General features: G+C 48.6%; 1 protein-coding gene across 4 annotated transcripts in view; it reads right to left on the reverse strand.

The window, feature by feature from the left end:
- Positions 1-27,427, reverse strand: part of Ankrd44 (ankyrin repeat domain 44) — a 239,073-nt gene that overhangs the window by 107,456 nt on the left and 104,190 nt on the right. For all 4 annotated transcript variants that reach the window (XM_087902417.1, XM_087902416.1, XM_087902418.1 and 1 more), the window contains exon 3: positions 6,701-6,779. In XM_087902417.1, coding sequence (XP_087758543.1) covers positions 6,701-6,779 — 79 coding nt within the window. The remainder of the gene's footprint in view (positions 1-6,700; positions 6,780-27,427) is intronic.

Consider the following 27,427-nt stretch of genomic DNA (forward strand, 5'->3'; position numbering starts at 1 on the left):
CTGAATTATGTACTTAAAATACACTTGAAGGGGAGAGAGAGCACATTATATCCCGAAAGGTGCATGGAGAAAATCTTCAAGAGGCAGGAGGTAACATGTTTTGATTACAGAAATTACTTCATGAGTATATATGTATATGTTAAACTCAAATTGTTTATGTGTGTGTGCATATGTGTGTGTGTGTGTGGTATAGAATATTGATCATATTTTGGTAAAGCTCCTTTAAAAGAAATTTTAAAATATTACAAATCTAGTTAGAAAAAATGCCGTCTTATCTTTACGTTTCCTCCTAAATACTAAGCTTAAACATTTTCCACTGTTTTTTCCTGTTTGCAATACATTTTCTGAGAATTATTTGGTTCATATTCTCTGCCTATTTCCCCATATAATTCGCATTGTTATTGCTATCACTGTTATATACAGATTACATTTAGTTTTGTGCAGATTCTATCATGGCTTTCAATGGTAAAACGGTCAGGAGGAGGAAAGAGCCCCTTGCCTGCTGGGCCTGGGACTAGCAAAGCGCAGGGCCTACCAGCACGGGCGCTGTCAGGTGCAGCCTCAGCGGAGCTTGAGAAGTGGAAAATTCATAATTGGGTGGAAGAAACTGCTTCTTTAGTTGCTGAATAAATATGCCCTCAATTCTGCCACTCAGGCTCCGCCTAGAGGCTGGCTGAGCAGCTGTCAGGAGCAGCCCCTTCCTCCCCACCAGGAGCTACAGCAAAAGCAGTGTTGACTGCATGCTCCCCCTTCCCACTGCCATCTCTCCCTGGCTCCCCATCCTCTTTCTCTGAACACCTTGGGGAGTCTTATTCACCTATTGGGGCGGGGGGGGGGTGGCAGAGGGTTTGGGCTTTATTGAGTATTCATAACTGACTTTTCCAAAGGAATCCCTGTTTCCACCTGCCCGTCAGCACCATTGTGCCCTGAAGGACACAGTCTGTCCGGCTAACGACTTAAAGGCCAAAGCTCTTTTGCCCAAAGACACTACAATCCTTAATCGTGAAAACAGGTATTAGATATTATGGACTCTTTAGACACAAGAGCTCGGCTGAAGATGATGGAGCACAATTCTAACTACCACTCAAGCACGGTCTTCATTTTGTCCCTGTCAGCTCTCCTTCCTCGTCCCGAAGGATGGGGAGCGAAGGGACGCTGGCATCCTTTCCAGAGACAATAGTTCTGTTCTTTTAGCCTTGTCATCTAGGACGAAGAGGAAGGAGACAAAAAGCAGTGAGGTGATCCAGGCGGACTGAAGGATGAGTGAGAGGCGACTCTTGTTGATCAAAGACAGTAATCAATTCAGAAGGCAAGTCTGCTCCAAGGCCAGGTAGTCAGTTTAATGAGGAAGGGAAACGTTCAAGAAAGAGTTTATGAAACACGATTATAATGCAGTGCAATTGCATTGCTATTTGATTTTTCTTTCTGCCAAACAGGCCGGATCTTCCTGCAGCTCAGGAGTCCCGTCACCTTGGAAACATACATGCTAATATCATGTGTGTGGCAATTGCCTGAGACATTTTTCAGACACTTCTTTGAGCTGCTGCCAGAGCCAGAAGGCAGCCTGTTGTTTAACATTGTACCAGGTTTGTGTTTAGGATCGACTCTGATTTAGTTAATCGCAATCTTTGCCAGATATAAAAAAAATCAAATCCATTCACAAAGAACGAATATCTGTTAGGCATGTACGAGTAACAGAACCTCATGCTATCAGCTCTGCGAGCAACTGACACCGGACTATGAAGCACAATTGCAAATAAATACATAAATAAAAATATAAGCAATCATCTTGCAAAACTATTACGTGTTCCGTGGCATAGATTCTAGCTAATGCACTTACTTTTATTTGTGTGTCTGTGCAGGCATGTAGCTGGTGTGAGTGTGTGTGTGCATGTGTGCGCGTGTGTGTACGTGCGTGCGTGTGTGCGTGTGCGTGTGTGCGTGCGTGTGTGTGTGTGTGTGTCAGTACATGTGTGTGGAGGCCACAGGTCAAGCTCTAAGACCGTTCCTTGCCATTTGTTCGCCTTGGGTTTTGTGACAAGGTCTCTCACCAGGACCTGGGACTCACCTGTGAGGTTGTCCTGACTGGCCAGCAAACCTGGGATCCTACCGTCTCCACTCCTTTGATTCTGGGACTACACACACACACATGCACACACACACACACACACACACACACACACACACACACACACCACCACCAAGCCAGGTTATTTACACAGCTGCTGAAGATCAGGCTTCAGTCCTGATCTTACTGACGGAGCTACCTCCCCAGACCCTATAGTGAGTTTATTCTGTATTCTGTAGGCAGACCTGACAAACTCCCACTTAGAGCACAAACACTCCAGTTTCTTCCTCCGACCCAAGACTCACACCATCACCCTTGTTCTCCCTGGATTTTTCCGTAAGATATTTCTCTGTGGTTATTTTCCTGGGGGCCCCCACTTTCCTTACTGCAACTCTGACCTCAGTGCTCCCTGTTCCTCCACTGACTGATGCCCCCCCTGCCCCGCGCGTGCCCTGGCGCCCCACACCTGCCTTCATCCTGACCTGGCCAGTTCCCAAACAGAAGCCCTGGCAGATGAGGAAATCCAACCCGAGCGAGTGGCAGACAGGATAAGAAGGTGGAAGCAATCTGTCTGGTCTGTGTATCATGAGCCCTGCCCCTGCTCCAAAACAGTGTCCGTTCAGAAACACTCAGTGTTCCATCGGCCCAGTTAATAGGAGCCAAAGTCGGTGGCGACTTAGTGAGTTTGGGTTTCGGCAAGCTCTGAGTTTACCCAGCAACAGGGAGCACAGCTGTAAGAAGCTCTTTCTGGCAAGGCTAAATTATTTGTCCAACATGGGAATCATTAGCGCCTCGTTCATTATGAAATGAGGAAACCGTGTGACAGGGTTCCCCGAAGGGTCAGCTGCCAGATGAGATCTCAGAACTGAAGTCACTACCGTCATGCGCTATTTCTTTAGGGACATAAAATACAAATTGAATAAAAGTCCTTTCAGGGAAAAAAACGAAGGCCGCACCACCCACCCAAGTTGGCATCCGTCGAATAAACTTGCTAAAGAGCTTTCTCGACCGGGTGGGCAGAAGGGGGCGAGGCAGAGAAAAACTCCACAGCAAACTAAACCGAAGTCATGCTAAAGAGGTGAACAGATCGGTAATTCTAAGACTAAACAGGTGCAGACCGAGACACTACAACAGCTTCCCCTGACTCGCCTGGATCAGCCATGGGTGAAGAGACGCCGAGAAGTCTACGCCACGTGAGGGTGGCAGAAAGGTGATGCCGAGTGACACTGGTCCCATATGGGGAACCCTCGTGATGCAGAATTAAAAGCTTCCCCTTCGAAGCCTAGGACAGAGAAGCATAAAGCTGAGGCTTTACTGTTCTAAGGCACTCCCTACTCCCATTCTCCTGCCATTTGCCTGTGGTTCTCTCTCTCCCTCCCTCTCTCTTTCCCTCCCCCTCTCTCTCTGTCTCTCTCTCTCTGTCTCTCTGTCTCTGTCTCTGTCTCTGTCTCTCTCTCTCTCTCTCTCTCTCTCTCTCTGTCTCTCTCTCTCTGGGGTGGGGGAGTCCCTGCAAAAGCCAAAAGGTGGTGTCAGGTCCCCTGGAGCTGGAATGCAGGCAGTTGTGAGCTGCCTGTGCTGGGTGCTGGCACCTGAACTCAGGCCCTCTGGAGCCGCAGCCGGTGCGCTGAACCACGGACCCATCTCTGCAGCCTCTGAGACACCCTTTAAGCCAGGTTGAACACCCCTTATCCAAACTGCCTGAGCCCAGAGGTGCTGCAGATTTTGAATTTGGAGGAAAGGATTTTGTTCTATTTGACCCCAGACGACTCATGACGTTTTCGTCGGCTTGGTATATACCTTAGAGATACGTTAGCGTATCTGCATTCTGATGGCAGCCCGTCACGTTAAGCCAGGTGAGGATTGATTAATTTCCCACTGGCAGTACCCTGTCAGCACCTGGAACACTCGGCGCTCAGGCATTCAGATGAGGAAATGCTCATCTTGGTGACGATATCGTTACTGGCGATCACTGGGTGCCATTACCACCTGATGCTTATTTTACACACAGGTTCTGTCCACAGTTTCCCCTGGACCAAACTTCAGCTGCTAGGATAACTGTCCAGATAGGCACTGGCTCTTAGCTATGGTCTGTGCCAATAGCACACGAAGCATGCTTGTTTGGAACACAGCCCGGAACACCCTCTGGCTGCCAAAAGGGAGATCTGCTCTTGAGAATAAGAAACGTCCACACTCTAACCCTGCTAAGGCACACTTGACTTCACATACATTATCCTTGTTTCCTGGAAAGGTTCACCCGAGGAATAGAACACCGTAAACCTGAGAGCAACATGAGCCTTCCTGTGCACACGGCATGGCTCCGTCTTTACCATGGTGCGCGTCATATCTGTCAGATACACGCACCCCGCTCTTGTCTTGGCATTGCACACTTTGGAACGTTGGCATTTCCCTTGGCTACTGCAGACAAAGGCGAAAGCTTAGTCCAGGCCTTTTGCCTACTTAGTTAGTGACAGCATTTCCTCCAGATTTTAGTCTCGTAAGACAAAATCAGGAGAAAGGAGAGCAGTCAGCCTGGATACAGTCTACAGCGAGGCCTACAACAGTCTACAGCGAGGCCTACATACAGTCTACAGTGAGACCTGCATACAGTCTATAGAGAGGCCTGCATACAGTCTACAGAGAGGCCTGCATACGTCTATAGAGAGGCCTGCATACAGTCTACAGAGAGGCCTGCATACGTCTATAGAGAGGCCTGCATACGTCTACAGAGAGGCCTGCATACAGTCTATAGAGAGGCCTGCATACAGTCTATAGAGAGGCCTGCATACAGTCTATAGAGAGGCCTGCATACAGTCTACAGAGAGGCCTGCATACGTCTATAGAGAGGCCTGCATACGTCTACAGAGAGGCCTACATAGTCTACAGAGAGGCCTGCATACGTCTATAGAGAGGCCTGCATACGTCTATAGAGAGGCCTGCATACGTCTACAGAGAGACCTGCATACAGTCTACAGAGAGGCCTACATAGTCTACAGAGAGGCCTGCATACAGTCTACAGAGAGGCCTACATAGTCTACAGAGAGGCCTGCATACAGTCTACAGAGAGGCCTACATATGTCTACAGAGAGGCCTGCATACAGTCTACAGAGAAGCCTGCATACATCTACAGAGAAACCTGCATACAGTCTACAGAGAGGCCTACATAGTCTACAGAGAGGCCTGCATACAGTTTACAGAGAGGCCTACATACAGTCTACAGAGAGGCCTACAAACAGTCTACAGAGAGACCTGCATACAGTCTACAGAGAGGCCTGCATACAGTCTACAGAGAGACCTGCATACAGTCTACAGAGAGGCCTGCATACATCTACAGAGAGGCCTGCATACAGTCTACAGAGAGGCCTACATAGTCTACAGAGAGGCCTGCATACGTCTACAGAGAGGCGTGCATACGTCTACAGAGAGACCTGCATACAGTCTACAGAGAGGCCTGCATACAGTCTACAGAGAGGCCTACATACGTCTACAGAGAGGCCTGCATACAGTCTACAGAGAGGCCTACAAACAGTCTACAGAGAGGCCTACATACAGTCTACAGAGAGGCCTGCATACGTCTATAGAGAGGCCTGCATACAGTCTACAGAAAGACCTACATACAGTCTACAGTGAGACCTACATACAGTCTACAGAGAGGCCTGTATACGTCTACAGCGAGGTCTACATACAGTCTACAGAGAGGTCTGCATACAGTCTACAGAGAGACCTACATACAGTCTACAGAGAGACCTACATACAGTCTACAGAGAGGTGTGTGCACTCTGTTCAGGTTCATTCCAGGGATTTGCCTGGCAAGCATTCAGATGAAAAACCACATGATGGTTTTGGAAACCTACTGGTGAGCTCTCCTGAGCATACAAGAGTCTAGAAACAAAAGCATTCATATTCTTAATCTGCGAAAACATTAAAAATACAGAGAATGAAAAAGAATCTCAGACCAGTAAAGACAGAGATTAGATCTGGCACGATTCCCATATTTGCACTCACTTTTTAAAAAAATAAAGTATCTTATAAAATTGGTGGGAGTCCATTTCATGCCTGGCCATGAGGATATTTCCAAACTCCACCTGCCCACTCAGAGAAACCTCTTTAGAAACTGACATGGCCCCTTCCATCTGTTTTTATACCTTTATTGAAGCCATAACTGCCTAGAAGGAAACTAATATTATTTTGTAGTACAATTTTAAATATAGTCAGATTGTATACACACTTTGTGCTATACATCGTGTATACACTCAAACAAAGTATATATATGTGTGTGTGTATATATATATATATGTATATATATGTATGTATATATATAAAATATGTGCTCATGTAGACTTTAACCAGTTTTATTTTCTTACAATTAAAAAAAAAAAACAAGATATCCATATGTACTGTTTGTCATGCCAAGTCTGACAAGATGGATGGGAATCAGACGTTCAAAGCAATGTTCACTTAGTCAAGAATCGTTGCCAACAATGTCTTCTGCTGTGCTTCGTGTACAGATAAATTCTGATCAAATACACTGTGATGGGCAAAGCAATTCTGTTCCATTCACCAGAGTTGCTGTCTAGTAAACGGGCCATTCAAGCTTCCTCAAGCAGTGGGCTTTCGAATACGATAGCAACCTACCTGACAAAATCAGGAGTTCAATGATCTCTGCATCTCCCAGGAAGGCAGCCACATGGAGCGGGGTTCGTTTCTCAGAATCCTGAAACACACAGTATCAAAGTAGACATCAGTCAGTGGCTGCTGGGATGTAGAGCAAGGCTTGACGGTCAACCTACATGTGTGAGTTTAACAAAAACCCCGGTACCAGTCACGAGAAACTCCTATACCAGTGGTTGCTAGGTTGTACAAACTACTTCCCAAAACAATCCAGACTGTGGCGGCTGCCCCGGGGTTCCCCTCAAAGGATAAGGAATGGCCCTATTGTTAAAGACACTGTACACGCAGGGCACACATAGGACACAAGACACAGACTGTGTGAGCCAGATCTAAGCCGGCAGTCTCCTTCCTACAGCCTAGCTTCCATGGTACTAAAAAGTACTAAGTAAGATGCCGAGGAAGAGAAGCAAAACAGTCTACCCAGCTGCAATGCCATGAACCACAACAGTGACCAGCCTGGCAAGATGCCCCCAAAGGTGCAACAGTGCACACACTTGCACATACACATACACACATGCACTTACATATAAACACATGCATGTGTACACACATGCCCACACACATGTATATGCACACACACGCACTAGAACACACATACGCACAAACACGTGCATACACATGTACACGCACACGCATGCACAAGAACACACACATGCACACACATGTCCGTGCACACATACATGAACACAAACATATATACAACTGCAGCACCGATGCCGTATCTATGGCTCAGGGAACATCACATGAGAAAACTGGCTCAAATAGATGGGGAAATGCACTCAAGATCCTACAGATACACAGCAGAGCCGAGGTTGGACCTTCAGCTGGCAGGCTATAGTTGACGTCCTTGACAAGGGATTTGATACACGCCAAGAGGCAGCGTGATGACGCACAGGAAATGTGGCCTCCCTGTCTAGAAACTGAAGGTAATATCTACTTTACAGGTCTAAGAGGAGTCCGGACGATGCAAATGAAGCCCCAAACAAGCAGGAGGCCGCGCGCAGCAAGAGCTCCACACCGGGACACTAATGCCAGTGTGCAGAGACAGAGGCATGAAGACGGCGGTCTGTGACGACGAACCGTGGCACGCGGCGGAAAGCTTGGGCAGTCGCGTGACCGCGGCGGTTCTTAGAGCTGCATCAACCCAAAGGCACTGTTTAAAACAGTGTGCACTAGCGTGAGAAGCGGGTGCATTCATTTGGGCAATGAACCATAAAACCCCTCCAAGGTTGAGATTTTCCTGGAAGAAAGTCCTCACGCTGGCCGCATCTCAGATGATGGTTCATAAGCATGGCCTCTCCCACGGTCTCCCATGATGCCTCGGGATTCCTGGTACTCACCAGTGATTCTGTCTCTCCTGCTACCACTTGACTGTAATGGACCTAACCACCCTCTATTAGCCCAGGGATATTGTTCTCACGGTCCAGGCCCCCCCACTTCCCCTCTTCTCTTTCAGACTACTGCCGCGTGCATCCCAAGTCTGAATCAGACGGCAGGCAGGGGACGTGATAGGCCATGCTTTTCAAGCCGCGTTAGCTGTTGGAAGACCCGGGAAGTGGTTTTATGGGCTGACACTAAGTGAACAGAGAGGGGAGCGTGAATTACACAGAAACGCATGCGTGTGTGTGCAGGCGATACTACTGAGAACAGAGAAGTCTGTAACTGGAAAACAACGGTAGACATCGGAGAAGTCGTTTGGTTATATGACCATGGAGAGCCCCGCGTGACCCTAGTCTCCAAAATAAAGGTCCTTTGTCTGAAAATCTACATGCTAATGTAGGGATCAAGTATATTCTTACAGGCAGTAAGCTGCAAAACCATCTAAGACACAAATATCTTCCTTCTTCCACCGATTCACCCTACAGATATCTGTGACCTTAACTTCTCACTGTCTCTGAATCCTCACTATGCCTGCTTACCATTTGCTCTTGGGCATTAGGACGACAGTTTTATAACTGCACGCTCTTCAGGGAACTGAATTAGATCCAGGGCTTGGTCAAACAAACTCAGCCTGGCCCAAGTGATTTAAGCAATGAGAACCTTAGCTCAGATGATGATTTCATCTGACCTGAAGCAAATTAATGCTCCGTTTGAGAACTTGGATTCAAACGAAAAGAAAATCCAGCCTCTCTCCCTGCCTTGCAGATTTGGTTGGTCTATCATTACAAAGCTGGAATTGCTAACTCCATGGTCCCTTATATGACACAGTGTGTTCAAACTAAGGTTCCAATAATTGTAAGAAGGCGTGTAGGAGTATAATGTCATATTGTACAAACCCTTAATATGAATCCAAGTGTTTCTATTAATATGCATTCAAAGGTTTCCTGTAGCTTGTGTAAGAACTACTCCAACTGACATTCCACCCCCCTTCAGTGACACAGCAGACATGGAACCTGTCACATGGGACATTTCACCGAAGCAAAAGAAGACAGTCAGGAGCTAGAAAGACCTTAGCTAAATGCAGTACATCTTCATTGCTGACCAAGGTTTCTAACGCACGCTCTCCGGCAAGGAGCATGCAATGTACATCGACCATGAGCCAAGGCTGAATAACGGAGTTACAGTATCGCTGTGCTCAATAAGTCGGAACTCACAGGCTGCGGCACGTCACTTCGTCATAAGCTGAACCAGCGGTGTCAGAGGCACAGCCATAGGAGACGAGGATAGATGGAGGAAGGGGGACACCAGTCAGGATGCTGCTAGAAAGGAGTTCTAAGATACGACACTAGCGTGTCTGAAAGAGGCAAGCCTATTCGGTAACCATACCATGCTTTCATTCTACTTTTCCCAAACTGCTTGACTGTAAAACATCCCTACCAGGGGAGACGCACCATGGTGTTCTCAAATTTTATTATCTTCATTTAAGAGAAAAGGAATATAAGCCCTGCCTAGATTATAGGATTCATCCAAACACAGCAAATGAATGTTGAAGTTTTATGTGTCGTGATCCCAATCCGAAATACTCTTCTTAATAAAAATGGAAGCAAGGATATCATCTTAGACTTTCCCTGGGCAGTCTAAACTCCTTTTGTTCTAGTTTGCTTGCTGTTGCTAAGGTAAACACCACTGCCAATATCAGCTTGGAGGAAAAAGGGTTTATTGGGCTTCTACTTCCAGGTCACAATCCCTCATTGAGGGAAGGCAGAGCAAACTCAGACACCGTGAAGGAACACTGCCTACTGTCTCAAGATCAGCTAACTTTCTTACACAGCCCGGATCAACCTGCCTGAGGATGGCACCGCCCGCAGTGGGCGTGGCCCTCCCACATCCATCAAAGCACTCTCTCGTGGGCGTGGCCGCAGGTCACGGGGCGGGGTGGGGCGGGGTGGGGCGGGGTGGGGCGGGGTGGGGCGGGGTGGGGCGGGGTGGGGCGGGGCGGGGTGGGGCGGGGTGGGGCGGGGCGGGGCGGGGCAGGCGGGGCGGGGCAGGCGGGGCGGGGCGGGGCGGGGGAGGCTGATGAGTATTTAGAAGGTGCAGTAAACAACCTTAGAACAGAGTTGATGATAATTAAATAGAAAGAGGCCAGGAATGGAATGTGACTTGGGAAGCCAGCCTGAAAGCAGAAGTTGCTTATACAGCTTGGGATGCGGATGCACCAGGTCAGTCCTTCAAACCCAGGCCTGGGTGTGGGAGACAGACGCAGACCTTCACCTAAGAAATGGCCTTTGAAGTGGAAGCCGGGCTGGCAGGAAAGCCAAAAGCTGTCACACAGACAGCTGGCAGGGGGGCACCTTGTCCTTGGCTCTCCTGATGAGGGATGGAAACTCTCCAATATGCTTCTGTATCCCCAGGATTTTTCCCCTCTGTGGTTCAGGATTTTGAATCTATAATATCTATGGAATACATGAACTTTCAGATGGAAAATAGGTATAAAACTTAGTTCTCATTGGAGAGATAAGTCCTATGTTCAGTGAATCTGGGACACCATAAATGAAATCTCCACAGGATGAACTCCTAAGCCTAAGACAGAAAAATCCTGTGGAAAAAATTCACTGCAAGCAAGAGATGGCAGATGAAGCCAGCAGGAACTTAAGATAACAGAAAACCACATAGAAATTAGATTGATGTCTAAACTTAAGACACAAAAGACAAAGTCGATGCTAAGGGAGAAGCATTTGTTTTTTTAAAAGAGCAAGATAAGGAAGCCAGGTGGGCAGTGCAGGAGATGGGGGATCATTTCAGTGCAGGGCTGCAAGACCAGCCTTGGCAACATTGCAAACGGTATGGTGAAGAAAAAAAGAATAAATATATTAGGATGAAACAATATGGGAAGTAACACCCATTACACCGCAAACTATCTAAAATTGTTGTCTAAGAATACTGAAACTAGAGGAGGGAAATAGAATATGAGAATTGAGGGAAATAAACACAGTGGACTCTACAGTATGTTTTATAATAGTCAGTCATGTTTCCTGAAAATAGAATCTATCAGATGCCAGATGCTGTAGAACGGCGGTTCTCAACCTGGGGTCACAACCCCTTTGGGGGGTCAAGCGTCCCTTTCACAGGGCTGGCGTATCAACTATCCTGCATATCAGACATTTACCTAACAGTAGCAAAATTACAGTTTTGAAGTAGCAATGAAATCATTTTATGGTTTGGGGTCACCACAGCATGAGGAACTGTATTAAAGGGTTGCAGCATCAGGAGGGCTGAGACGCACTGTTGTAGATGATACTAGGACCACAAAATTAGACCAATCTGTTCCTCTCACATTAAAGAACCTTGCAGTCCCCATTACCACTGTCCTGAAACAGGGCATTAGAGTGGAGCTGATGGCAGCATGACAGGACAGCCAACCGCTGAGGGGAGGCTACCAAATGCCACATGGAACTTGCCTCAAACTCCTATCAGGGACAAACCTGCACAACCAGTCTCAAAGACGTGAAAAAGAACCTCTTGACAACTGAAAAACGAAACGTATCTCAGCCGTAGTCTCTATTGGCCCCAGAATATCTGAGAACCTTGATCAATCAGCCACAAAGCCTATGGATACGTCATAGGATGGCTCATGGGGAGCTTCTGGAAAGGGAGAACACAGCACCAGGCCAGGCACAGAGAAACAACTGGGCATGGGGGCTGAGACGAGCATTCGTGCCTTTTCCACATCTTCTCATCTTTTGTCAAAGCGGCCTCATCACGGTAAAATGGGTGTTCATCCCTCAGCTCTTTGCAGCACCCAGGAACCCAGGGAAAGCCTCTGGAATGGGCTCCTGAATACAGCATCACCGAGAGGAAGATCCTGCTCCATCACCCATGAGCACCACTGCCAGACCGCCCTTTGCACACAGATTCACACACGCGGGATGAGAGAAGACCCAGTTCCTCCCCGAGGGAAGCAGACGAACCCTCCATTCTATGAACATAGCCAGAGCCACGCGGGCCTTGCGGTTCGGCGGAGACAGCCAACAGAGGAAGTTCCCGGGATGTCTGTTTACCACGGGAGATGCAGATGAAAGAATGGGGGGGGGAGTATGAGCACACAACGTGAGCTTGACACGGCAAGTGTTCTCACACTTGGCAGCTGAGAACACCGTGGAGACAGACAGGAGGAGGGGGTACCCCAAGCCTCTGTCTTGAGGGTGAAGAACTGCGTAACGTGTGCCTTGGGGAATCCTTGCCTGAAAGTGAACCATCTTCTTTGCATTCTAAATATCTGTCCTACCGCAAACGCTCTTCTCCAGATCTGACTAGTTCGTAGGCCGAGGCAGACCATGGAGCGATATCAGGAAGACAAGCCCAAGAAATACGGAAGTGGAGTCGCCTTTTCCATCCTAAGTTCCACTAAAATTAAAGATGCCGGGGAATAACTTGGGTGCAACCAGCTTGACTTGCTACTGAACAGAGATCGCCTGAGACATCCTTAGCAGACGTCCCAAGGAACTCCGAACACACAATAGCAGGTCCCAGTTCTCCATCTCACGAGTGTGCTGTGCGTACCTTCACTCTCTGCGCATGCTTGTGATGCCTCCACCGGGGCAGATCCCAAGGAAAGGGGGTGCTGGATGCCAAGGTATATGCACATTCCACTTTTTTAGGTATTTCCAAATACATTCCAGAAGTGGCTTTGTCATCTCCACAGATCAAACCCATCTTACAGACATGAGACTCCACTATTTGAACTACACTGATTAGTACTTTTCAAGATTTTCTTTTCTTTTTCTTCACCCTCCAGGTGGGTATTTTCGGAGCAGCGTTGATAATAAAATTCGTGACGCAGTCGTCTGGACTGAAGGCATCAAATCAGGGCAGCACACCAGGACATTAGCTTGATTACCTCTGGGCAAACAATTTTTATGGGCGTTTGCTGCCTGCTTTCTTCTGACTGTATTCCAACAGCCGCAGTTTAGAAGCAGGCAGGAACAAAAACCTTTTGTAAATAATAAAAGACTGTGCTATCAATAAATAAAAACAGGACTGCTTGAGTAAGCTGGTTTGAAACAACCACAGAAAACTATAACAATGCAGAGGCATTATTTCCTGTCCAAAGCCTTCATTATCTCACAGTAGGTTTTAAATGTTTGACTTGTGAGCATTATTTCTTTGCAAATAAACAAAGCATTACATCTGTGATCAGAGATGATAAAACTATAATTTACCCAGCGTTCCAGAAACTTAACAAAGCACTGTTCTATGTCATGCTGCAAGTTGACTCTTAAGGAACCCTGGGGAAGCAACCCAGGATGGACTATCATCCACAGTTACCAGGGGAAACAGTCCAGGATGAACCATCATCCTCAGTTACCAGGGGAAGCAGCCAGGGATGGACCATCATCCTCAGTTACCAGGGGAAACAGCCCAGGATGGACCATCATCCTCAGTTACCAGGGGAAACAGCCCAGGACGGACTATCATCCTCGGTTACCAGGGGAAGCATCCTGGGATGGACCATTATCCTCAGTCACCAGGGGAAGCAGCCCAGGATGGACCATCATCCTCAGTTACCAGGGGAAGCAGCCAGGGATGGACCATCATTCGCAGTTACAGACATGAAGGAAAGTTGACTCAGAGTTACTCATCCACCCACAGTCACAAAGACGGTATTCATGGTCCTGGATCTTCTTGCCCTGCACTCTTTAGATTCTCTAAGAAAGCTTGGAGGTGTTAACCACACTAAGAACCTTCTCCAGGAACAGTGCGCCTCTGCTCTCTTCACAGCATTGGGAGGGATTTGGGGTACACAGGGTCTTCCCAGTAAGGACCCCTATGGGATTCCCAGGCACGCATGCACCCACTGGGAGGGGAGTCTGGAAGTCAGCCTGCCCTTGACCGGGACTCTGAGTTACTCCTCTACCGGAGTCAGCCTCTCTAAAGTTCACTTTCCTTTTCTACAATAAAAACAGGACTGTTTCCCTTGGATGCCCGACAGAAATTAGCTGTGCTGTTATTACTCTGTCTTTGTGGTTTATCTTGACTTTTTTTCAGTTCCCTCAGTGACTCTAGAGGAGAACATGGAGATGAAGAATACCTCTGCAGAAATAATTTTGCTGGTAAATACATAAATACACACACACACACACACACACACACACACACACATTTGGTTATATATCATCAATGTCAGTCAATAGCAACACCTGCTTAGTTCACCCCTCCCCATGAAGTTATCGAAGCTGGCCAATCAAAAGGCTTTAGCCTTGGGGCCTTTGCGTTGTGAGTACCTATTTCTAGTTACTGTAGATATCTACAAGCATTAGAAATAAAGAAAGAGGAAATAAATATTCAAGTTTGTATGTACTCTCGCTGCTGTGATAGACTACTTGGAGGCAAATCAAAGTTTCTGCCCTCCGCACCCTCCCCATGAGGTCATCAAAGCTGACCAATAGTGGACCTGCCCTCTGCACCCTCCCCATGAGGTCATCAGAGCTGACCAATAGCAGACCTGCCCTCCACACCCGCCCCAGGAAGTAGTCAACCAGTGCATCCTGTGTCCTGGCTATTACAAATTGCTCTTCCTTAGCCACAAGATACTTGAAGTGTCTCTGAGACTCTAGGCAGTGGCTCTCAACCTTCCTAATGCTGCGACCCTTAATGCAGTCAGAGTTGATAAAGCCTGAACACATGGAGATGCCCTAGGGGATCTCTCATTTTATTTTTATTTGAGTGTGTGGCCATGCATGTGTGTACATGCACATGTGTGTGCACATGCACATGTCTATGTGTATATCTGTTTGCATGTACGTGTGCATGTGTGTGTTCTTGTGTGTGCATGGACATGCGTGTGGGTATGTGTGTGCACATGCACATTTATGCATGTGTGTGTGCTTGTACATGTGTGTGTGCATACACATGTCTATGTGTATGTCTGTGTGCATGTACGTGTGCATGTGTATGTTCTTGTGTGTGCATGTACATGTGTGGGGGCGCGTATATGCACATGTTTATTGTATTGTGTGTGTGTGCAAATGTGTGCATGCATATTTGTGTGCATATATCTGCACATGTGCATGTATATGCATGTGTGTGCGTGTATATGCATGTATGTGCACATGTGTGCGTGCATGGACATGTGGGTGTGCATGTGTGTGCACATATCTATGCATATGTGTGCGTGCCTATGCATGTGTGTGTAAATGTACACATGTGGGGGTCAGAGGATACTCTTTAGATGCCAGCCCTCATCTTCCTCCTTGTTTGACACAGGGTCTCTCCCCTGCTAAGTCATGTAGGCAAGCTGGTCTCTGAGCCTCAGGGAACTCTCCTGTGCTGCCCCCACCACCGTGTAGTCATGGGACACACTGGGATTACTCGGACTTATTCTAGTGCATGTGGCTTCTGGGAGTCCCGGGAATCCAAATTTAGGATCAATTTCTGTCCTGGGAGTTTTAATATGTGTACAACTTTCTTCATTTCCTAAGTCATGAGAATTAGGCATCCCCAAGCATAAACACCCCCACCAAAGCTTTCTGACACTTGACAGACTCCTCAGATTGGGACGCTCACGTTATCAAAACCATTAAAAGTTCCTCCCTTAGTACTTAAAAGTAAATCCATGACAGACACATAAAAGTCCTCACGCAAGATAACCTGGGGGCCACTTTCCGCATCACCAAACAAAGAAGCATTCAGACACGGCCTTCCTAACCTGAGCCAATGGGACAGACGCTCGGGTACACTCTAACGGATCCTACCGGTCGCCCGAGGCTTAGGGAGGCTGACGGCACTTCTCAGAGATCCGCATGTGAGAGAGGCACCTTGCCACCTCCAGGGTGTTCTCTGACAGACCTGGTCTTCTTGAGAATAAGCACCACAGCCCAGGTCACGGACATGCATGTGCCCTTTATAGAACTGGACTTGAGACAAAAGCTGTTATTTTCTCAGATGGACTAAGAGCCCTTAGGATCCCCGCGTGATCATCTGGTTCCCGGGAGCAAACAGAAGGCAAGAATAGAGCCCTTTGCTACAGACATCTCAAATACCTTGATCCTCAGCACAAGAGAAGACACAGAGATGCCCCGTCCCACAGATGGCATAAACACTGGTCGTTTATGTGAATGGCTGGTTTACCGCTAGCGGCACACTTTATTGAATTTACATATTCATGATTTCTCCCGTAAACGCAACTTGCATTGCACCTGACTGACCATCTCTCCAGCACATCTGTGCTCCGCCTCCTCTCACAGGGAAACCTGCTGGCTCACACCCATCCGAAGCCTCACAGCTTGGCGAGACACCCTGCCCTGACCTGCTTCCTACCAGCCAGCGGCCAAAGTGTTTCAAGCTCAGACCTGAAATCCCCCAGAGACCCTATCACCATCAGCAATTGCCTTAGCTCCCAGCATTTTCTCTAAGCCCATAATCTTTTCTTATTGCTGCTCAGGACTGGGGGATTGAACCTAGAGCGTCACCCTTGCTCCCTAAAATGTTCTACCACTGAACTATTCTCCGGCCCCATGCCCTGTTGTGGTTGGGGGTGAAATGGGATCTCATGCAGGCCAGGCTGGCTTTGAACTCTCTATGTAACCAAGGCTGGCCTTCAACTCCAATCTTTCTCCCTAGGATGAGAGGCACATACTACTGTGCCTAGCTCCCAGCCCTCTTGGTACTTTTCATTTTGAACTATACCCTCACTAAATTGCCAACTGGCCTTGAATCCACTCTGGAGTCTCGGTGGGCCTTGAATTTTTAATCTTCCTGCCTTACCCTTCCAAGTAGCTGGGATTGCTGGCCCCAGTTTCTGTATTTTTTTAATGTTAATCCTGGATCATGCCCCAGCTTCATCCCCAAAGTACGTGCTTTCGCTTTAAGTGCAGCTGCTCCTACGTGGCTTCTCTGATGAAAAGATGTTTAGCTTTTATTCCCTGAACGCCAATGGACAAAACGTGTTATAACCTTTGCCCTACTTCCTATACACCATTTGATATCTAAAAATCCTTCCACTGTCCACCCTGCCAAATTCAAGATTGTCCAAATAGTCAATTTCAGACTAATGGAAATGGAGAAACCTGATGCTCTGACACCCGAATCATTGGAGAAACAGCGGGAGGGGAGCGTCTGGTACGAGGACAATGTGACCCCAACGCCACAAAATATGGAGTCCTTGATTTGAGGGTCTGCAGTCACTCGGAAGAAGCCTTTTCACACCCAGCTTCATGTCCTGTCCTCTGACCCCTCTTTGGTTGCTCAGCCACATGGCACTTGTCCACTCCGTAAGCTTCTGGGAGGCATCACATCTGCCTCTCTGCCCCTCCCGCGACCTGGGCTGTGGACAGAGTAGGCGGAGTCGAGGCATCTCTGTATGGACACGGCACGGCATCTGGCACGTGGTGCCTCTTCCACACATGTCTTAGAAGAACACAGAGGCGTAATGACTTGATTTATTTTATACTTTGTACTGAAGCCTATGGCCCCAAAGGGGAAAGATCTACCTCTCTGAGGTGGCCTGCAGGTCTCTGTGGCAGACAAAACAGATGTTTTCAAAGGTTTACACAAGTAGGTGCCGTGTTTTCTTACAACCCTTGTACACCTCTCAACGTGACTTCACCCCTTCCTAGGCGCAGGTTGGCCTGGCTTCGAAGCCTTGCTGTCCGTTTTGTTGCTCTCAACTAGAACCGTATTAAATGGTTAAATCTGTTAAATTATTTAACATATTAAATTAGTTAAACCCACTGAGAGGGAAAAGTGGGTATTACTAGAAGGTGGAACAGGCAGTAAAGTTCAGCTAGTGCTCCAACGTCACCTGAATGCCTAGTGGGTGCTCCAACATCACCTGCACCCCTAGATGGTGCTCCAATGTCTACCCAAACCCTTAGCTGGTGTTTCAATATTGCCACACCCCTAGCTGGTGCTCCAATGTCTACCCAAACCCTTAGCCGGTGCTCCAACGTCACCTGAATCCCTAGTTGGTGCTCCAACATCAGCTGCACCCCTAGCCGGTGCTCCAACGTCACCTGAATCCCTAGTTGGTGCTCCAACATCAGCTGCACCCCTAGCCGGTGCTCCAACGTCACCTGCACCCCTAGCTGGTGCTCCAACGTCACCTGCACCCCTAAGTGGTGCTCCAACATCACCTGTACCCCTAGCTGGTGCTCCAACGTCACCTGCACCCCTAACTGGTGCTCCAATGTCTACCTGCACCCCACTAAGAAGGCTGCTGTGGGATTCTATTTTCTGGGACACCTCACCTACAATAAGACCCAAAAAGTAGCATTAATGTGACCCAGAAAAAGCCCCCAAAATGAGCACTCTTGTGAGCTCAGTGATTTGTTAAACAGAGACATCAACTCTGAGGGTTTTTAAGTCTATGTTCATCTCTGACTAGCCTCGGCATACGTACGGAATGATTAGAGACCCCGTTAAAATGGAACTACCAGTACCAAACAGTCCAGGCCTGGGAGACGGGAATGCCAGAACCTATCATTGGGATTAAAAGGCACGGTTGGTGATGCTCACAAACAGGCCAGAGCAAGCCCGGAGCTGGGGTGGGAGGTGGAGAATACTGGCCCTGCTTCTAAAAATGAGAGGGTTGAAAGTGGAGTGGGGGAATGGCTCCATTCGAGGGCTTCAGAAAGAACAGGAAAAGGAAGCCAGATGGCAGTGTCAAAGAGACTGAGGTAGGCTGGGAGATTCATGGGGCAAGAACCCGAGTTCTCAGGAAAGTCAGTTCAGAGGGGGAGAAGCTGCCATATTCCCAACAGGGCTGGGTGGGGACTCTCTGCCATTCTTGGATCCCTAGAAGCCTGGCCTCAAACAGTGCCAACAGCCTGCGGGTAGCTGGACATCTCAAATAGCCTACAAGGTCAAGGGCAGGTTGAAAAGGCAGGAGGGCACCGTTACTATGGAATCCCAGGCAGCTGAGCCTCAAGGCTTTCCCTCTGTGGTACCAGGCCATCCTCTGCAGGTGGCACACCGTGGGGTCCGCGGTTCAGACGCTCTGCCACCCGAAGAGCCGTGCCCAAAGAGCCCTTCCCACATCAGCAGCAAGGGCACCGCCACACCAGGGAAGGGACGCGAATGGTTAGAATGCTCCATCCCGTCTGGGAAACCGCAGGCCATTTTCCTACTACCCACCCTGCCTGCTGCTCCCTGCCCTCGCCGCAGCCCATGCCCTCCCCGGGACCTTCCCTGTGCTTGCCCTTCAGTCAGGTCTGCTTCTTAACCGGAACTGCCTTCCTCGGCATCTCTGCTCCCGAGGTGTCCTATTCTGGTGGCTTGGCCTCCTCTGGCTGTCAGGACCTGGTCTGGCTGCTTATCCACGTCAGGCACTAACTACCTCTGGATGGCAGTACATCCTCACGGACTCCGTAGCTCAAGGGCTCTAATTCAACAAGGATGCCGAGAGCCAAAGGACACTGGGTAAGTTCCTGGGTCCTCTCTAAACCATCATTTCTCTGTCAAATGAGCATCCAATGCTTTCCTCCTGAGGGTGAAATGATGCTTAAAAAACACCTGGCCTTTCCCTGCTGTGTGGTTAGTTCTCAACAACCACGGCCCATTATGATAACCTGTCCTTTTACTCTCCCCCTAACGGGCTCCTTCTGGCTGGCTGAAGGGGAAAAAGAAGTAAAGACAGGGTGGGGGTGAAGGCGGATCTGGGAGAAGATGAAGGAGGCCCTTGTCGAGACTGGCCGAAACTCCAGAGTAGACGAAACAGCGTTCGCCAAACACATGAAAGTAGACTTGTCCGGGAGTTCAGACAAACGTCTCCTGCAGTCGCTCCTGGGTCTAGAGAATCACAGGATAGGAGCTCGAAATGGAAGCACGCCAACCAACCGCTGAAGGAAGGGTGACGGGGAGCTGGTGGGACAAGCCTCTCATCTTTGGTGAACGAAAGCTTCCCATTGCCACCACCGCTTGAAGTTAGCTACGGGGCAACAGAAAAGTAGTGAGGCCAGCCACAGGAATCGGATCACGCGAGGCGTCCCTGGCCTCCTACCAGGGGTGCCTGTGAGCTTGGACTGGGGACTGGTAGCCAGGGAGAAAGCACCCGAGGGGTCCAAACACTAGGGATGCTCGAAAAACACCACAGAGAGAAGACAACGAGCAAAGAGACCAGCTGTTGGAGCCGGGAAGTAAAACCCGTGGAAGCATCTAGTGGGGGATGCAGCCGACGTGTAAGACAACAGTGCAACCGCACGCTCACACCTATAGAGGGAACCTGGTTATAGGAGGTGGCTTTTAAATTTGGACTTTTTATATAGTGACCCTAAAATGACAAAGAAATGAGAGATGTTATAAAATGAAAGAAGGATTTTTCCAAAATTCATGGTAACCTTGCAGAGGAAGGGATGGACTGGTGTTTTGCTCAACCTTTAAGTCCATATTTTAGCAAAGGCAACAAGCAAGTATTTAAGAGTTCATCAGACTCCAAACACCAAACCCTAAGTTTACCCACAGATCTGTTTGGTTATCACACATTTTTTAATATAAATTAGAATATCTTATTTTTGGTTGGCTTGTTTTGTTTGTTGCTTTTGGGTTGGCTCTCATGAGGGCAACCCCTCGTGCAGCCCCGAGCTCAGGCTGACCTCAAACTCGTCACAGCTGCCACACAGCGCCAGCATTGTCAGACACCCCCTTTGTGTACTGGTACCGTCTCCGCGACTCCAAGGGCTTCTGAGGTGTACTGGTACCATCTCCGCGACTCCAAGGGCTTCTGAGGTGTCAAGCAAATCTGCACTTCTTTCCCAAGCACGGCCATGTCTTCCCAAGAGTAATGCAACTGGGAAGCACCAACCTGCACCCTGAAGACAGGCTTGGGGCATGCGCAATGCCACCAACTGACGTGCGCGGCTTCTGACACCAGGCATCATAATTCCACGGGGACAGCAAAAGGCCCTGTTCTAGCGGGCATCGCTGAAACAAAAATACCCGAGGCTGGGTGGAAAGGGGGTTTATTGGGAAAGTCCAAAGAGCACAATGTCACCCTCTGGCTGAGTCCCAGCATGGGGAAGTAGAAAGGGGACAGGCCCCTGTAGAAGAGATCAAGGATGAGGATGTCATGACGTTATCACAACCCTGTCCTGTGTCAGCAGTGAGAGACAGCACTAATCCATCCCTCAGGCCAAATCCCTCTTGGCCTAACCACATCTAGCAGCCGGTTAGAAGCTCCACCTCCCAAGAGAACCATGCTAGCAGCAAAGTTCCCAGCACACGAACCTTTGCGGGCTAAGCCATAGCCACACTGCGCAGAAATGGGAAGGGGAAAGGTGCTACATCAAAGCGAGGGCTGCAAGAGAAGATGCTGGGAGAACTAAGATGTGTTGATCTGGAAAGAGCCGTCCCTAGGGGATACTGACACTGGCTGTGTTCTTCCAGGGACTGGAGTCCTCTCTCCGCACTTCCTGGAGCGTCCCTCACAGCGGGTGGGAACTGTATCATCCCCGTCACACGGGAGACACGGGTGGGAACTGTAACATCCCCGTCACAGAGGAGACACGGGTGGGAACTGTAACATCACACAGGAGACACGGGTGGGAACTGTAACATCACACAGGAGACACGGGTGGGAACTGTAACATCCTCATCACACGGGAGACACGGGTGGGAACTGTAACATCACACAGGAGACACGGGTGGGAACTGTAACATCCTCATCACACGGGAGACACGGGTGGGAACTGTAACATCACACAGGAGACACGGGTGGGAACTGTAACATCCTCATCACACGGGAGACACGGGTGGGAACTGTAACATCACACAGGAGACACGGGTGGGAACTGTAACATCCTCATCACACGGGAGACACGGGTGGGAACTGTAACATCATACAGGAGACACGGGTGGGAACTGTAACATCCTCATCACACGGGAGACACGGGTGGGAACTGTAACATCACACAGGAGACACGGGTGGGAACTGTAACATCCCTGTCACACAGGAGACACGGGTGGGAACAATAACATCCCCATCACACAGGAGATACAGACGCCCAGTACGTGCATTTCTCAGCCTGGGACACACGCAGCTGTGGACAACAGAGTCACTGCCCAGGTAGCCCACTTACTACAGTTTAAGTCCACAGCCACCACTCTGACACGTCTCGTGAGCAGATTCATCCCCAGGTCACACGGGCTTTGTGGGAATACCTTTTAGGAACCCCAAATTTTCTTCATACTCATAAGTCACCTCTGATGTGACATTCCTTTGTAAAGACTGAGTGAAGATAATGTCATCCACGGAAAAAAAGGCCTGACATATTCAAATAACAGGTAAAGTGTTTAAGCTAGTGGAAAGTAGTAGATGTGGGGGTTGGGCCTATTAACTGAGCCCCTGTGATCTTAGGTGATGTGAATTTGTTCCCAACTGTACTGAGAAAAATAAAGCTTCCCAGGGTGACACATATGCACATTAACGTTTGAAAATCATGAGCTACCCGGTAGAAACGTGATTACCGTGATTACCATGGCACACGCCTTTAAGCTGTGTCCACTCTGAGGGAGCCCTGGGCCGGAAAGACAAACACCACACGCTTGCTCTCACGTGTGAATCCTGGCGTCACGATTTTAGGTTCCGGTGTTTATGTCGAAGCGAGCGTCTGCAGAGACCAGGAAGTGAGACAGGAGCCACGGGAGGGGGGGAACGTAAGGGCAAGGTCTCGGGTGGGGTGGGCAGTAACATGCTGTGAAGCAGAGGTGGGAATACGAGGAAAGGTTCATAGGGTGCGGGATGGGGACAGGTGGGGTCAGTGGGAGGGGCCACCAGAACCAAGGATGCGGTTTTCAAGCCGTATAGAGAACCTATTACTTCATCAGCGAACTAAAAAGTGAACGTTTTAAGAAAGGACGTGAGCAGAAACACCCCGCACAGATGGAGAACGCTGTTTCCAGAAGCCATAAAGGCTTAAATAAAAATCCCAGTGTGGGATGAGTTGTTAGCCAGGGCACCCCCAGACGACCCCAAAACACAAGCAGTTAATGTCATCGCTCTTGGTCAAAACAAGAAGGCAAGACCCTGTGGCTGGGGGTAGCACACACTTTAGATACAGGACAGAAATAAATCAAGCCGGAACCGAGCTGGACGCTTCCTCCCCACTGGCTAGGATTTTAGTGTCAGAAGGACTACGTAAGTTATTATGGGAGGCGGGGAGGGGGCTCAGCAGTCTCACACAGCTGTGCTCCCTGAGTACTATAGAACCTACTGAGCTGCCAGGCAAGACGTGCCCGTTAGGGCCAAGTGGCACGGTTGTTTTGGAGATGACCAATTGCTTTCTAATCGGGCTGGAGGCCCGCAGCACAGGACGGAATACTTACCTGGTACTGAGATCTGGTCAAAAGACCACATATGTGGACGTCACGGAGGTGCCTAGAAGGTAATTTGCCATAACACTGTGCCAAAAGAGCATGAAGCCAAACAGCCTTCTAGAGGTTTGCATTTAAATAAGTGGGTTAAAGTTTAAAAAATAAATAAAAAATAGAACGTCTTAATAATTGCTGTATTCTTTCAACACGCCATTTCAGATTAATGTGGGGAAGAGATGGTTTCTAAGCCTGAAAATATAACAGAGACCAGTGTCTTCCAGCCACTCAGGACCACCCACATTGAGAATAACGTCTAACACCGTTCGGTGTTACTCCAAGGAGGAAGGCCACCAGGATGCATCAGAGCAAGCCTCGTGGGTGACCTGTGACCAGGTCAAACCTGTTCTCTCGTGGGCTGGTTTAAGAACATTCTCTAATTCTCTAATGGCATGAACTAGGGTTGGTTGCTTCACTTCTGAGGGCTGGCCAAGCAGAGGAGACCGGAAACGTTGTTAACCACATCACCGGCTCCAGGTCAGAGGCCGACTTTAACACGTGATTTAACTCAAACTCCCCAACTCTTGCCCTCACTTGGGTCTACTTCCCAAAGAGCCATCTCTCGCCAGAGGCAACATTCTGAGCCCGGCAAGCTCTTCTCTCCTGGGACCCCGTGAAGCAGAATGTGAGTTTGGCTACCTGCCCTCCATCCTTGAGAGATCGGAGATCTTTGCAAAAACGCTCAACTATGACCTTTGAGTTGCCATTGTCAGAACTTCAACTACACTCTGGCCGCCCTGCAGACAGAAAGCCCACCACATATAAAAGCCAAGCTCAGACAGACAGACTTGTGAGTGAACCCCCAAATAATTTCACCTTCCATTTCAAGTCACCCAGCTAACGGAACTTCCCAACTAATCCCAGATGTCCTGAAATGGCAAAGGCTATCCCACCGTGCCCTGCCAGGATTCCCAACCCAGACAAGCTGTGAACATGACGGAGTAGCTGGTCCATGTTCGTTACACAGCAACTGCCAATCTGTGAGATCCTGGCATTCTCTGTAATCACAGAAAGATACATGCTGTTTACTGTTCAATGGCCTTATTTGCTTTCTAACGCAAGGCAGCTAGGCGGTCACTGATAGCCACTCCATAGGGAGCTCTGTCAACAAGCACATTTATTAAACCCCACCTCCTCTCCCAACAGTCAGTTACTGTGTCTGCAGAATAATGGTCGCTTCGCTGCCCCCAGAAAAGCGAGTCTTCGGTTCTGTTTTCTCTCAGAAACAAAGTGACTCCTGATGCCACTTGTCCTTCCTCCTCTCTGCCTTCCAGGCCAGGAGCCACACTTGGCGGCCAGCTCTTCCTTGCCCTTCGCATCTGGCCTGTCGTTGAACCTCAAGGAACCTGTCTCCACAACTGCAGAGAAGCCGTCTGTGTATCCCCGCCCTCCTACCACACACAGAAGAAATCTACACGCACACGGCAGTGCGCCCACTGCTACCATCCCGCATTAGAGTCCTGCTCATATCTTCATCCAACCTGAAGAATGTTCCAGTCTTCTCAAGATGGCCAGACTCAATCTAAATGTCTCCACCGCTACAGAGGCCTTTTCTGGCTCTTTACCTGGGAGCCATAGCTCACGGTTAGCTTCCTTCTCAGCAGGCTTCCTAGTTTGTAAGTGCCAACTGACCAACCTTCTCGATTAGATCGCCACGAATCTGTCCACTACATCGTAGGCTTCTGAAGACAGCGACCAGGCCTATATTCAACGCCAGTGCACACCCGGTACCTGATACAGTGCTCAGAAACCCTGCTGCTGAATGAGTGTTCTGACTTGTACGTCCTATAGCGGTGGGCTGATGGCAGCCCCCAGCCACCCATCAGAACATCCCTTCTCTTTACTTCCGGTCTGACTGTGAGCCAGTCCTCAAAGTGTGGTCCCCAAACAGCAATGCTGGCAACCCCTGGAAACTGACTAGGTCACCTCCCGGGACCCCAGGGTGACACCCATCAGCCTGCACACTCTGAGATCTTGTTGCCCGCTGAAGTTCAGGAAACAATGCCAGAGACCGTTCTGGAGTTTTTCTGAAGTTGCCTGTCGGTTTGGATGATGGTCTCGTGTTAACAGTGACAAAGACCATTTGGGGAGCAGATTGAGAAGTCAGATACCTTGAGAAGCATCCTGTTAAACCGATGTCCCATGGGCAGAACCTTCAGTCTTTTGTACCGTAATGTGTTATGAATCACGAAAGCCTGAGGGAGTATGTGGTACAAGAGCTTTTCAATGTATTTGGCCACTGAATTCTCTCCCTCCTTAGGAAGAAGTCTGGTTCTGAACTCTGGGAAACACGCTTGGAAAATGCTGCCGTGGTATACTCTTCCGTAGGGGGAACCTCAGCACCGTTCCGTGTCAGTGTGCATGGTGCATGTGAACACAGTCATGCTAACAGTACATATGAACACATGCTAACAGTACATGTGAACACAGTCATGCTAACAGTGCATGTGAACACAGTCATGCTAACAGTGCATGTGAACACATGCTAACAGTGCGTGTGAACACAGTCATGCTAACAGTGCGTGTGAACACAGTTATGCTAACAGTGCATGTGAACACAGTCATGCTAATAGTGCATGTGAATAGTCATGCTAATAGTGCATGTGAATACATGCTAACATGTAAACACAGTCAGTCATGCTAACAGTGTCTGAGTCACTGCTTTGAACTCCATGCATCTTCATGGCTTGTGAACTTAAGTTTGAAAATAAACACTTAATATTAAGCATATATATAGATATAGATATAGATATATGGATACACACATGAACACACATGAACACACACACACGCGCACACACACACACCAGTAAGAAGAAAACGCTGGGCTTTGTGAAAGCCCGTAATGTTTATAAAGACAGACAGGGAAGAATAGAGACTGATGGCAATCACCAGCTAAAGGGCAATTTCGAGCCTTCCAAGTCTCCTGTATGAAGTGAGCAGCAGGGAGATCCCCCACCCGGGCCGCACTAATGGAGCTGCAGAGACCCAATTCCTATCCGGGCCCCCGGTTAATGGAGCGGGTGGAGATTCCCGATGATGGAGCGGCTGCACGCTGGGCAGGTGACTGAAAAATTATTGGTCCCAGCTGACAGCCAGTAACCCTGAGAGAGCTGAGCTAGCTTGGGGAGGGGAAGTTAAAATACTCATACCAAACATCCAGGGTTTACTTAGTCGGGGCTAATGATTGGCTTCTTAATGAGATTTCACAGGCTCCGCTGAACACAGAAAACATTTGCTTCACTGAAAGCAAACAGGACTGTTTGCACTGTAACCAGACATCTGGAGCACAGAGGAGACGTGTGCGGCTCCCGAGGGTGCGCGGCCACAGGAGGGGGCAAGTTGGGACCAACAAGCGTAGAAGGTGCAGGATTTAATGCTGATAAAAATTTGGGACAGTTGTGCCGAACATGGCGCTTCGCAAAGGCAAAGACGACCAAAGAAAGTTAACCCAAAGTCCACAGTGAGTCCAGGACGTCCGTTTAGGAAGACTTGGGGCGGAGCTAACTGCAACCCATCTGCATTTCAGGTGGTCTGTCCTTACTCAGGTCACATGCTTTAAAAAAAAAAAAAAACAACAAAATAAAATGAGAAATTCCTGAAGGCAAGAGAAGAAAGACGAATTGGTGGAACGTTATATTTTGAAAATTTTTTACACTGTGTGTGTCGTGTGTGTGTATGTATGTATATGTGGATATGTGTATGTATATATGTGTGTACATGTGCGTATGTCTGTGTATGTGTGTATGTTTGTGCATGTATGTATCTATGTATGTGTGTGTCTGTGAGATGTGTATATATGTGTGTGCCTGTGTGTATATACGTATATGTGTGTACATGTGTACATGTGTGTATGTATGTTTGTGCATGTGTATATTTGTGTATGTGTGTGTCAGGGTGTATGTGTATATATGTGTGTTTGTGTGTGTGTGTGTGTGTGTTGTGTGTATA

Source organism: Myodes glareolus, chromosome 27, assembly GCF_982192425.1.
Source record: "Myodes glareolus chromosome 27, mMyoGla1.1, whole genome shotgun sequence".
NCBI classification, from domain to species: domain Eukaryota; kingdom Metazoa; phylum Chordata; class Mammalia; order Rodentia; family Cricetidae; genus Myodes; species Myodes glareolus.